At 39.3% G+C, this 13,855-nt stretch overlaps 1 protein-coding gene across 6 annotated transcripts in view; it reads left to right on the top strand.

The window, feature by feature from the left end:
* AKAP6 (A-kinase anchoring protein 6) overlaps window positions 1-13,306 on the top strand; it is a 483,440-nt gene extending 470,134 nt beyond the window's left edge. For 5 of the 6 annotated variants that reach the window (XM_045450650.1, XM_045450656.1, XM_045450652.1 and 2 more), the window contains exons 13-14: window positions 1,432-4,844; window positions 10,094-13,306. In XM_045450650.1, coding sequence (XP_045306606.1) covers window positions 1,432-4,803 — 3,372 coding nt within the window. In that variant the 3' untranslated portion in view covers window positions 4,804-4,844; window positions 10,094-13,306. Of the gene's footprint in view, window positions 1-1,431; window positions 4,845-5,718; window positions 5,952-10,093 lie in introns of those variants that run through there. The other variant, XM_045450655.1, reaches the window with a different exon arrangement.
* Window positions 13,307-13,855: the final 549 nt, after the last annotated feature.

The raw sequence follows: 13,855 nt of genomic DNA on the forward strand, positions 1-13,855 counted from the left end.
GGACTGAACCCACTCTAGAGCAATGCTACATGTATTCAGAATTATAGCTACCTTATATCAATGGCCTCCTCAAGCTCTTTGAAAGCATTAGCTTGTTAGTATTCAGAATTCTCTCAAAATAGAGATAGTCCTAGCCCCCCTTAACAAGTGATGTAAAGGGATTGGTGCTCTGAAAGGCTAAGAAACTTGCCCAAGGCCACGCAGCTGGTAGGCAGCAAAGTCAGCATTTCACCCATTCTGCATAGTTTCAGAGCCATGGTCATCTGCCTGACTACCCTGCATAAACATAAGCCAAGCTGAAAATTCTATTTGAGTTTCTGTGTATAGGTGAGCCTGTCAGGGCCTGCACACTCATATCACCTCTCTTGGCTCTAGCATGAATCCAGACAGCTGGGCAGCAAGTGAGGATGGTGAAGGATTCTGGACAGATCCAGGAACTCATTCAAACCACTGTGTCCCACTATGTGTCAAGCTCTACTTAAACCAAGTTAAAACCAGGAAGTCCAAGGAAAGATCAAGGATCTCAACTGTGCTGGCAGAGTGCAGCACAAGAGAATCTGGGCTAAATCAAACTTGAGAGCCAGAAAAGTCTTCGGATAGTTGTTATTCTAGGGCTAGAGGCGGGCCCTAGGGGCCTGTAATAAATAGGGGCAGGACTGACAATAGTGAGACAAGTTAACAAGATCAAAGTAGAATCTCTGTCATAGAAAGAGACTGGGGAAGAGAGAGACTGAGAGAACTGGGGCCCGAGACTCAGGGTCCAGAAAGATATAGGTGAGGAAACCAGTCAGGTGTTGCTTGTCTTGGGTCTATTTGGGAGCAGGGCCAAATTCTCAAGAGGCAGAAAGCCCTGAAAGGGATGGCAGAAGAAAGGATAGACAAGGAAGGGTCTCTGACCATGAATCGTTCTACAGGTGGCCGTAAGTGTATCCCATTTCCCCAAAGCAAAGGCTGCTTCAAACGCAAAACCAAGAATTAGATGCAAGAGGGGGTTTGCCATTTGTAGGTGTACATAGTATTCCACTGTGGACCGCCAAATGAAGAGCATTAGAGTGAATGTGCCTTAAAGATGTCGTAGGCTGTCCTCTACTTACCTCAATTTACCTTACAGTTTTATCTTCTCCCAATCCTAGGTTAAGAATGTAGAAGAATCAATAGGAAATGGTTAATTCCAAAACTTACAACTGGACTGTAATAATCTTACACTTTAATCAATGTAATTGCCTTCAGTGACAAATTGCTATTGATAGAAAAACCTATTTCAATAATTTTGGATGTTATTCCAGAGAAGAATAGAGCTGATAATTATGTTCTCTTTCAAATCCATGCTTGGGGAAAATTTCTTTCCTGACTCTTCCAAGAGATTTTGAATGGATAAAGTGTTCACATGTGTTCCCTAATTCTTCTTTTTTTCCCCTTTCTCCTACACAGGAGACTTTGAATGTGATTGATCCTGGCTTGATGGACCTAAATGGGACAAGTGAGGATGCCCTGGAATGGGATGAAACTGACATAAGTAACAAGTTAATTAGTTTGAATGAAGAGTCAAATGACCTTGATCAAGAACCCCAACCTCTCATGCCTTCCTTAAAGCTTGAAGAGATAGGTGGTGAGGACCCTGGTTATGAAGAAGAGGCAGGTGACCATGGGGGGTCTCAGTATGCCTCAAGTGTCACTGTCCCCTCTAGTCCACACATTTACCAAGTGTACAGCCTTCACAATGTTGAACTCTATGAAGACAGCAGCATGCCGTTCTTGAAAAACAACCCGAAGTTCACCAGCATGACACAGCCTAGTGTTTTAACTAAGAGTCTCAGTAAAGACTCTTCATTTTCATCTACCAAGTCTTTGCCAGACCTTCTAGGAGGTTCCGGTTTGGTGAAGCCCTGCCCGTGCCATGGAGGAGACATGAGCCAGAATTCAGGCAGTGAGAGTGGAATCGTCAGCGAGGGAGACACTGAAACCACTACCAACTCTGAAATGTGCTTGCTCAATATGGTGGATGGGTCCCCAAGTAACCCTGAAACTGAACATCTGGACCCACAAATGGGAGATGCAGTTAACGTGTTAAAGCAAAAATTTAAAGATGAGGAGGAACGTATTAAGCTTCCAAATAGCTCTCAGCCATCCATTTCACCAGTGGGTTGTGTAAATGGAAAAGTTGGAGATTTAAACAGTGTTACCAAATATACCCCTGATTGTTTGGGAGAAGAATTACAAGGAAAACATGATGTGTTTACATTTTATGATTACTCGTACCTCCAAGGCTCAAAACTCAAATTGCCAATGATAATGAAACAGTCACAAAGTGAAAAAGCACATGTGGAGGATCCCCTGCTTCGTGGTTTTTATTTTGATAAAAAATCCTGCAAATCTAAACATCAGGCTACAGAGTTACAACCAGATGCACCTCCCCATGAAAAGATTTTGGCAAGTGCATCCCATGAAATGGATCGAAACTCATATAAAAGTGGCGATGTGGAGAAGACATTCACTGGCATGCAGAATGCCAGACAGCTCTCCCTTTTATCACATAGTTCATCTATTGAGTCTCTTTCTCCAGGGGGTGATTTATTTGGATTGGGCATCCTTAAAAATGGCAGTGACAGCCTCCAGCGAAGCACTTCTTTAGAAAGTTGGTTGACATCCTATAAAAGCAATGAGGATCTTTTTAGCTGTCACAGCTCTGGGGACATAAGTGTGAGCAGTGGCTCAGTTGGTGAACTGAGTAAAAGGACATTAGATCTCCTGAACCGTTTAGAGAATATCCAGAGCCCTTCAGAGCAAAAGATAAAGCGAAGTGTTTCTGATATCACTCTCCAAAGTAGTTCCCAAAAGATGCCCTTTACTGGCCAGCTATCATTGGACATAGCATCCTCTATCAATGAAGACTCGCCAGCATCTCTTACAGAACTTAGCAGCAGTGATGAGCTCTCTCTTTGCTCAGAGGATATTGTATTACACAAGAACAAGGTCCCGGAATCAAATGCATCATTCAGGAAGCGCCTGACTCGTTCCGTGGCTGATGAAAGCGACGTCAATGTCAGCATGATTGTTAATGTCTCTTGCACCTCTGCTTGCACTGATGATGAAGATGACAGTGACCTCCTTTCCAGCTCTACCCTCACCTTGACAGAAGAAGAGCTATGCATCAAAGATGAAGATGATGATTCCAGTATTGCAACAGATGATGAAATTTATGAAGAATGCAACTTGATGTCAGGGCTGGACTATATAAAGAATGAACTACAGACCTGGATTAGACCAAAGATTTCCTTGACAAAAGATAAAAGAAGGTGTAATATCAGTGATGAAATAAAGGGCAGTAAGGATGTAAGTAGTAGTGAGATGACCAATCCGTCTGATACCCTGAACATTGAGGCTCTACTAAATAGCTCCATAAAATGTCTCTCTGAAAATAATGGAAATGGTAAGAATTTATCCAACACCCATGAGATAGGGACAAAGGGTGAAAATAAGAAAAATGTTTTCAAAGTTAATAAAGATCCATATGTGGCTGACATGGAAAATGGCAATATTGAAGGCACTCCAGAAAGGCAGAAAGACAAACAGAATGGGATTTCAAAGGAATCAGATAATCTTGTTTCAACTGGGAAAAAGAATTCAGACAGTGAGCATTGTAAGTGTAAAGTATTTATGGATAGCTCAGATGATTCAAATATTGCTGGAAAAGAATCTGTTCCCCAAACCGTTAGACATCGTCCAAAGAAATGTCAAAACCACCACCATGTTGAAAACCCAACTACTGCTTCTATTCCCACTGAGAAGTCTTGCCCAGAACTGCCCTCAGAAACCAGCATTATCAATAGACAGGATTCTGAGGTACTGAAACCTTCACCTAATGAGGTACCAAATATGGCTGGAAAATCTGCTCCCTGCTGCCTAGCACTTGAACAAAATGAAACAGAGGAGAATGTTTCTGTCAGCGACAACATTTCCTGTTGTGACTGTGAGCCAGATGTTTTCCATCAAAAAGATGCTGAAGATTGCTCAGTACATGACTTTGTTAAGGAAATCATTGACATGGCTTCAACGGCCCTAAAAAGTAAATCTCAACCTGAAAATGAGGCAGCTGCTCCTACCTCATTAACTCAAATCAAGGAGAAGGTGTTAGAACATTCTCACCGGCCCATCCAGCTGAGAAAAGGGGACTTTTACTCCTATTTATCTCTCTCATCTCATGACAGTGATTGTGGGGAGGTCACCAATTACGTAGAAGAGAAGAGCAACACTCCATTGCCACTGGACATTAGCGATTCTGGCTTAGAAGACAAGGAGGACATGGAATGCTTCTTTGAGGCCTGTGTTGAAGATGACCCAGATGGCGTTGAGCCCTGCCTCCCCAATGCTCCTCCAAATGAACCTGTTTCAGTTGAAGCTGCCTTGCCACAACAAGCAGCATCTGGCTCTTCTAAGTTCAATGATATTTCTTTCGTGGCCGATGAGGAAGACATGGTGGCCCTTTCAGGTTCTCCCCTTCAGAAAGAATCTGATGTTGGAAAGGAAGGGGGTGGTTTACCCCGAGCTACTGTCCATGGGAAAAGCTCAGAGTTAACTACTTCAAGGCTGGGCAGTGAAAAGGAAAGTTTGGAAAACACAGGTGAATCTGGAATGCCAGGAGAACATAATGCTGCTTCAGCCAAATCTAGAGTTCCAGGGCTCTCCTCAAAGGCAAAGCAGCCAAAAGACAAGGCTGCATTGCATCCCAACCCCAAAACTTTAACCTGTGAAGAAAACCTTCTAAATCTTCATGAAGAACAACATAAAAATATGCATAGGTAGAATGCAACCCTCTCCACGCATGAAAATCATCTCATTGAAAGGTATGTATAAGTCCTCATTTTAATATATATTTTTAATATATTTTAATGTACATATTTAGTGCATTAGAGTCAACAATGCCATGATAGGAGAGAGGAGAATAGACTAGTCAAAATGACTGGTCATGCAGATATTGATCTGAATAAGACATTTAGGTGGAAGGCATATTCCCAACAATGCAAGTAACTGTGAAGCAAAAGGGAGAGAAACAGTCACAATTGACATTTTTAGTGACATTATCTTTATGACATCATTCTGGCAAGAAGAATACAAAATTTGAGGAAGTATCCAGATAATTTAGGACCTTCCATGGAGGGAGGAAAAAAGGTTCTCCCAATTACAATTATAGCCTCTGATCAAAATGCATGCACAGTGACAATGCTTCCCACTTCAGTTTCCTACACGCAGAGATGCCCACACCCTTCAGTGCCTGGAAATGAACAATGATTAGGTTAAAGGCTGCATCTCCTGATCTGGGCCTTCCTTTTATGCTTCTGTCTAATGTAACTATCATCACATTTGCTTCCCCAGTGGAAGGCTGTGCTGTCACAGCTCCTGATCAGGCCGAGTCTGAGGATTCAAACAGGAGGGGAAAGTTGATGTTAAAGAAGAAGCTTTTATTTATCCACACACAGACCGAGAACAGGCCCAGAAAGCAAATGCAGAGAGAATACATGACAAGTTAATGGCGTTTTGATAAAAACAGAATTTTTGAATTTTGCCTCAAGGTGACAGGCTGATTTCCATCAAAATTTTTAAGAAAGTCATTCCACTCTTCGTATTTAATAAGACAGCTATTGATTGATTATTCTGAGATGATGATATAGCTCTGAAAGTGACACAAAAATTCTGTTATTTTCCATCTCTAAACCCCAGTGATGAATATACTTTCTCAATCAAGTCTAAAGAAGAAAATTTGAGCTTTTGAATGTTGAGAGTTGTATTTCACCAAAGTATGAGGTGCCGAATGGTGTCTCCAGCCCCCACTCCAAGAAGCTTAATGCCGTAACCTAAACTCGTGCTATAGGAAATGAATTACAGAAGCAATCTACCCTAATTTGTTAACTTATTCAAATAACAGTTATTATACTTAACTATGCTAAAGATTATCTTTTTTGTGGCAGATTGTTTATTTTTTGATGAGCCTAATTACTGATTTTCTAAAAGTAATTTACATTTATTACAAATACATCTTTTAAAATGTGACAGATAAATGTTGTTCCCATAATGTATTATGAAAAAAGTTACTATTTAAAAACACATTATTTAATTTGAAAGATGAATGGCAAACATCATTATTTTTTTTTCCTGCAACACCTGTGCCCTAAGCTCATTAAAATGTGTGATTCCATGTAGAGCTGCTAGAAATGGGGAGGGGGGGATCTATACCATATATATACCCTAAAAATAAACTCAGTATGCAAAACTGAAGAAAGACATCCTACTTACTCATGTAGCTCAACTAATTTTCTGTGTTTCAGACTCAATTTACAATTGGCTGCAAGTGGGAACAAAAGTAGGAGAGAGAGAAATGTATTTTCTGTGAAACATGTCCACCCTATAATCACATTCTCCATCAGTATGCAGTAAAACTGACCATTAAGGGAGAGTAACTGCAATTCCATAAGCTGCTTCTAAACAAGTTCTATTAGTACCGATTGTACTGCTGGCTCTGCCAACTTCGGCAGAGGCTGGCGGAGCCTGGCTGATTTCTGCTTTCTGAAAGGGGATAAAAGGCTTGAAAGTAACACCACTCTGAGCATATCATGTGACCATGACTCTCAAGTCACCAGTCCTGCTGAGATCCGGAGCTCCAGAAGCTCTGGCACTGGAGAAGCCTCCGGGTCCCACTCTTCCCTTTTAGGCACTCTGGGAATTTCTTCTGTCCCTTACATAGATAGAGAATTGACATGTAAATGACAAGGAGCTCCATATTTAGACCCAGAGAAGTGAAAGTGCTGTTGGATCTGTGCATCCCTCACCTTTTACCGACACCACAGTGTAAACCTATCAGCTAGCCCACCTGCCAGCCAGCAATATTTTCTTGAGCACCCCCCCTGCCCCGCCCCCGAGATGTGGTTCCTGGCCCTATCTCAGGCAATGGGGAAGCAGCCAGATTTTACTTCTGCAGAACTCACATCGCCCCCAAGTGACTTATTATCACCCGAGGGCCATTTAAATAGCCATGTTTACTGCCCTATTCATTTTTCTCAGTATCATGCAGACAAAATACCCAAATGCCCAGATTTTTCACCAGTCATTAGCCTTGGGTACCTGGGTACAAACATTTACATTTTGTTAAAATACTACTAACCAGGATGAGTTATTTAATCTCAAAACATTGACATGCCCTTGGTGTTATCAGAATACATAGTAAAATTATTTGGTAAATATGAGACTTCATGTCTCTAAAAGCTTAACTGTTCTCATTGTTCTTCCTACAAGGTTCAAAGGAGCAAAAAGTGGTTTACTTTTTAAAGTCACTTCAAAACCATCAGTCAGGGTGCTCTATCAGGGTAATAAAATACACCATATTCAATTTGCTGGGCTATTGTTGTTTTTTTTTTTTTTTAAGAAATAAGTTCTCAGGTGATGAAATTATGATGTCATCTGGAGGAACTTCAACTTAGAATAGCAGATACAGTCTGCAGTGGTAACAAATATTTTTTTTCAAAAATTTTTGGGAAGGTTTTTCAATTACTGCTCTAATTAAAAACCCACTGAAACCGTTGGAATTTTAAACATGATCTAACACAGGATGCATTTCCTCTGATTTCTAGGCACACTGCTGTGCTTTTCACTATTTTCATTTATGTGTCATGTTTCTACAAAAATAGAGAGGTCAGTTCTAGCAAATCACATCAAAGGAAAGGTAACTGGGTAGATCCAGATATTTCTGCCTAATTTGGAGGAAGCACATAATGTATGTCTAGAGTGCCTCCTAGGACCTGCCTAAGAGATGTACTTTGCACTAATCTTTCTGCTGTATTCTGACAGTTATTTCTTCATAATCCTCATCATAAGCCTCTGATCTTTGGTGAATGATTTAACCGTAAACTTCAGGCTGGATAAATCCTGTGGTATAAAAATTTAACTCATCACATGCAGCCAATGTGTCCTTTCTTTTTCCCTTTTGGTTTACTCTGTTTTTCAGTTTTGTTTGTGTGTGTGTGTGTGTGTGTGTGTGTGTGTATGTGTATGTGTTGGAGGGGTTGTGTTTACTTAGGACTCATATATTTCCTTCAGATCTTTTTAGCTCCATTGCTTTTCCTATCTTATTGGTCTGCAAATTTGATTGTTGGTAGTTCAAAGATTTTAGATTTTCAGCAATTACTTATAATTACGCATGCTCGAGCATACACATACCTAGTAAAATTGCTGCTACTCAGTTTTTACAAACTGAGAAAACTTGAACACCACACATTCCTCACATATACAACATAAGTTCTTATGCTGTTCTTTTGACTGACACTAAGTATTTAATATGATCTGAAGCTGGCCAAGCAGATTTAAGAAACTACTCTTGGTGATAGTTTATTAATTTTTCACTAAAGAATACAAGTATAATCTTATCAAAGTTACCTTTAAAATCACTTTAATAAATTAAGGTTCTGGTGGATGTGAAATGTTTTTTAATTATTCAGCACTTCTGGGGGCGCTAGGGTGGCTCAGTCGGTTAAGCATCCAACTTCAGCTCAGGTCATGATCTCGCAGTTCGTGGGTTTGAGCCCTGCATCAGGCTCTGTGCTGACAGCTGAGAGCCTGGAGCCTGCTTCGAATTCTGTGTCTCCCTCTGTCTCTGTCCTTCCCCTGCTCATGGTCTGTCTCTGACTGAAAAATAAATTTTTAAAAACTTTAAAAATATAAAATTTAAAAATTAAAAAAAATTATCCAGCCCTTCTGAGTAACTAGCCCTACCATGCTAAATAATGAAGATTTTATTGGGCATCACCTATCACACACGAGCACACACACACACACACACCCCAGATCTGTGCTTCAATCAATTTTGCCTGTCCCTCTCCAAGTGAGCCAAGTTGAAAGAATTGATTATCCATAGAGAATTTAAATACCAGCATTTAGTAAGGCCAGCTTTGCCTCACCTAAGGATTCCTTACTCAACGTCCAGATTTCCAATGAGTCATGTCCTCAGCATGTGAACAATGCACCATGATCTTTCTTGAGTTACTGAAGCATTTTACTGTACCAAATTTTGTCCCATCTGTTCCTGTCTGTCTCTCTGTCTCTCCATGTTCTTGAGAACCTGCCTTTTCTCCCCAGCTTCCTGTGGCTTCAGCCCAAACCACATTTGCTAGTTTTTCTGGCTTTTAAACGGGTTACAAGATTATACAGAAAGAGAAAGATGGAGAATGATAATATTTAGTTCTAGAAAGATAATAAAGCAAACTGACATCAGACATCAGAACTCCTTTTAAACCCAGACAAGCAAAAGCCTGCTTTGTTTGAGAGCTGGTCAGCAGACTTAAAGAAACTAAATCCTGTACTGCCTGTACCTGGAATTCAGTTGTTCCTCACATCCGACTCGTTGCTTTCAGCCAATTAGAAATAGGCAGAACTGACTGAGTTTGGAACGAATTTGTATCTGAGCTATCAAGATGCACAGATATAATTGAGTCATTCTTATTTGCACAGTGCATCTGTACCTTAAATGAAATGCATTCGTATTTGACCTAGAAGCCCAAGTTATCTGCTTTTACAGACAAGGGGCTGAAACATTTGGGAGTATAACGATGCTATGAATATTCTACCACTATGTAATAGCGGAATTGTTCAGTTTTGCTGTCACACATACAGTCACTGAAGTAAAGGTTAAACCACCTGAGGGCCCAGGTTCCCAGTCGGTGAATCACTGTTGATATTTTGCTGCCTCACTTGGCACCAGCAGCCTCACATTTTCATAGTGATTTGAAGCTATCTTGAGTGTTTGAAACCAAGTTCACAAGCAGAAGAGCAGATTATATCCAGGGAAAAGGTCAAACTTGATGATTTTTCTTGTTTTATTCAAAACCATGTCACTTTAAAAAAAATCAATGTGTTTTTCAATGGATTCTGAAACACTGTTGTCAGTAATACGAATCTTGGGCTATTAAAATTACTATGTTTTATGTATCTTCTTATTTCAGAATATCAGCAGGTAGTTCCAAAATGGCAGCATTCCTCAAAGGGCTGGTTTTGCAAATGAAACAGACACTTCTGATACCTTTTCTTGTCACTTTCTTGTTTCTTGTAGATAAGCCTGGCTGTAACTCGGGGGTGGCCTCATAGTCCCACCCTGGGCTGGTCTGTGGTTCCATCACGTCACTGCCATTTGTTACATTGACCTCTCCCAAGATGAAACTTCCCTCCGAATGCGATTTGTCCACATGAGCCTTGTGATCTGGATTGTGCACTGGTTTTCTTTAGGTGATTGTCTTTGAAGTTCGGCAAAGCTGCTTGTTCTCCCATGGATTCCTCTCCCAAGCTACCTCTACCAACCCCGCCTCTCCAGCGAGACTTTTCTGTTTGCCTCCTCCCTCCCCATCTACTCTTTAAAGTTCTGCGGTCCACCAAATTGATGGTCCATTAAATTCACCTGTCTGGAATGACCCCCTCCCCCCCTCCCTGCCGGTACTTGACCAATTTCATGTTTCGATCTGGATTTTTTTAAATGGTATGATGCCTATGTTTATTGAAAGAGATTTACCTAAAAGGCCAACATTTGATTTGATTGCAGCATACAGAAGAAACACTGGTCCTTCTTTCAAAATTAAGCAACTTATAAAAGCGCCATTTTATTTATTTCATTTTAAAAATAATTATCTATGCAGCACTTCAAGAAACAACTATATGGTGTTGTATATTATAAACTGGTGACATTCTACTATTAAATTATGTACAACATTTTCGTTTTTTATGCTTCTTGAGGTGGTAATGAGAAAAAAGTTTTTTAAAAAAGTGTGCCTTGCTGTATTTCTTATACCATTTATTAAAAAGCTGCTTTCACGGTAAAATTATGTTGGTTTGAAAGGAGGAAATAGCAAGGTTAAGATGTGTGAATAATTTCTGTATATATGTATAACCAAGTACAAACATTGATGTATAATGACAGTATAAAATGCTTTCATGTTTATGATGTCTAGTGATGTGGAAAATATAAGCCTTAAACCATTAGATTGCATGGTAATTAAAATTGGCATAATAAACATAGTTCATTGGGGGAAAAGGAAAATCAGTGATCTCTTCTACCTGTGTTCTTTACCAAATTATTACATCTGGTTCTGGAAGAACTAGAATATGTAGTAGCTTCCAAAATATCCATATCGCATAAGAGGCTTAAAATTAAACTACATGTGAAGCCTTTACAATTTTCAAAATCTTTCTGATCACTGCAAAGATCTTGGAACACAAATGATTAAATGCCAGGTCCCCTAAACCAAGAAAAACTTATCTTAGATTTTTTTATTTCTACTTATCATTAATGGTTTAATATTGGATTTCAGAATACCTAGTATGTCTCATATTTATTCTATGTAATTCTTTTGAATGGGTTTGATAGAAAGATGGTAGAAAAGTCTAGAAAATTTGACTATTTTGATTTAGAATATAGATTTCAGGTGTATTTATTTTGTGCAAAAAGAAATCAGCTGAAAAATATTCCATTTGGTCTTTACTGCTCTTGTTAAATGCAGTTTTTAATTTATATCCTAACACCTACTAAAGTGCCTGATACACAGTAGGTATTCAGTAAACATTTACTGAGTTGAAGTATTGAATTAGGCAATATGTATGACATGTACCTTTTCATTTTGAGAGACCTACACTATAACATATAAACAACTAGAAAAATGTGTAATGCAATCATTCACTCAACCGATAGTTAATTAACACCTTTTATCTGCAAGGACTATTGTAGATGTGGGGAATGCAACAATGAACAAAGGTCCTGCCCTTCGGAGGTTTACCTACACTGTGGACAGAGTGAACACCCAAATGAGATGCAGTGGTTGTCCTGCAGGCAAGGATCAGAGCAAAGTGGTAAAAGAGGCACAAAGACAGAAGTAGCAAAGAGGGACAAGAGGGAAGAAAGGGGCTAGAAGGGAACCGAAAGTTAGACCATAGAAAAGGAGTGAAGTTTTCTTGCAGAGGTGGTGGGAAAACAGGTAGCCTGGGAGACCTAATGAGGGGTCTTTTAAAAAGTTAAGTTGGAGCTTTTGTATGTAATACGGTAGGTAGTAAGACTTTGTGGAGTCTTTCTTTTGCACCTGATTTTATTTATCATTAGAACATTAGTACAACACCAAGAACATTTTTAAAATACTAGTCTATGATTTTCCCATTTTAATAACAATTTGAATTGTTATGTCTCTTCTAATCTTTTCCATACGTATTTCTAAATTGATTAATCATTCTAGGCTTTTGCATAGGTAGTAATTATTCAAAAGAAGTTTTAGGCAGACATCTAGTAGCGGTGGGCAAGATGATGACAGGGGAAAGAGATTAGAGATAAATGTCTCATTAGGAGGCAGCTGTAGAAAACAAGGGAGGCTTGAAGTAACAGAGTAGGCAGGGATAGTGACCGGAAATGCAGAGAAAGAAGAAATCCTAGAGTCTTGAACTACTTAAGAGCATTCGGGATCCCTGTTGAGGTATTGAACTATTTTATATATTGAGACAACCTAAATTTTCCTTGGGTGATGCCAAGGGCCACATCTATTGGTAAAACCTTCAAAGAACAAACTGACCATTATGTTCTATTTACCTGTTATATATGCTCGTTTAAGACCATGAGGTATTAAAAATATTCATTTACTAATTATCTACTTAATTTTAACACTGAATTTGTAAGATGACTTTTACTGAACAGTACTTTTTCTGGTTGGAAGAGACGGAATCACCTCAACCTCTTGCTGTGTGTAGGCACGACTTCCCCAGTTATCCTTGAAAATGGTCACACCAAATCTGCCACACCTTCCAGTGACAGTGGTTCGTGATTTGTTAAGGCAAGCTGTCCCATGATTGGGAGTGTCTCTTTGTTGGAAAGTTCTTTCTTAGGTGGCTAAAAGCTGCATAGGGCGCCTTTCCCCCTGCCTTTCATTATTGCTCACGATTCTAGCTCTACCCTGAGGAGGCGCTCAGAGTGTTTGTACCCCTTCTTTCTCATGGCACCTTGAAGATAATTGAGGTCAGTTACTCGTCTTCTCCCGGCTGCTATGATTTCTGTTCTTCATTCCCTCAACTGCCCTTCATATGCCATGATTTTCAGATCCATTTCAACCTGAATGAATGTTAGCAGACAGAATCCTTGAAACTGAGGAACTGTCATCATCATACATGTAGAAAAATATCTGAACATTTAAGTGGTTTTCTCTAAAAGTATATTCAAGATATATGTTTATTCTATTATTGTAAATTTCAATAAATAAATCAATAAATAATCCATTACATCCTTTAGTGGACCAGTCTAGTGCCGGAGTCCTCTTGAATCTTTTCCTTACATCAAATCCAGACCTAATCTGTTTCCATATTAAGCAGGGTCCTCCACCCCCCATTTATTTATTCATTTATTCAGTCATTCAACAAACATTCATTGAGTGGCTACTTGTGTGAGGCACTGTGTTTGGCATTAGAGATACAAAGGCAACTAAAACATGGTCTCTGCCTACAAAGGGTTTATAGTTTTCCTTGTGAAAGTGCCTTTCATATCCTTGAATAGAATGATCTCTCCAAATTAAATGATGACCCATTTATTCTGTTTTCTATCTAGTTTCTCTACATTTTCGAAAACATAGTGAGCAAAAATAGTATGCAGAATTATCTGGATCTGACTACTAGAAGAAGGGAAATGTTCTTTTGTATTTGAAATTTTTAATTACAGAAAAAAAATTTCAGATTTCTGGTCACTGAATAAATATGCATCTTACACAACAACAGAACAATCTAAATTCAGGGCTTTTGCGAATCTGAGTTTAATTATTTTGCTGTGTTTGGTTCATCCAGTTTAGGTTTTACCCAT

This window comes from Leopardus geoffroyi, chromosome B3 (assembly GCF_018350155.1).
Source record: "Leopardus geoffroyi isolate Oge1 chromosome B3, O.geoffroyi_Oge1_pat1.0, whole genome shotgun sequence".
Lineage (NCBI taxonomy): Eukaryota > Metazoa > Chordata > Mammalia > Carnivora > Felidae > Leopardus > Leopardus geoffroyi.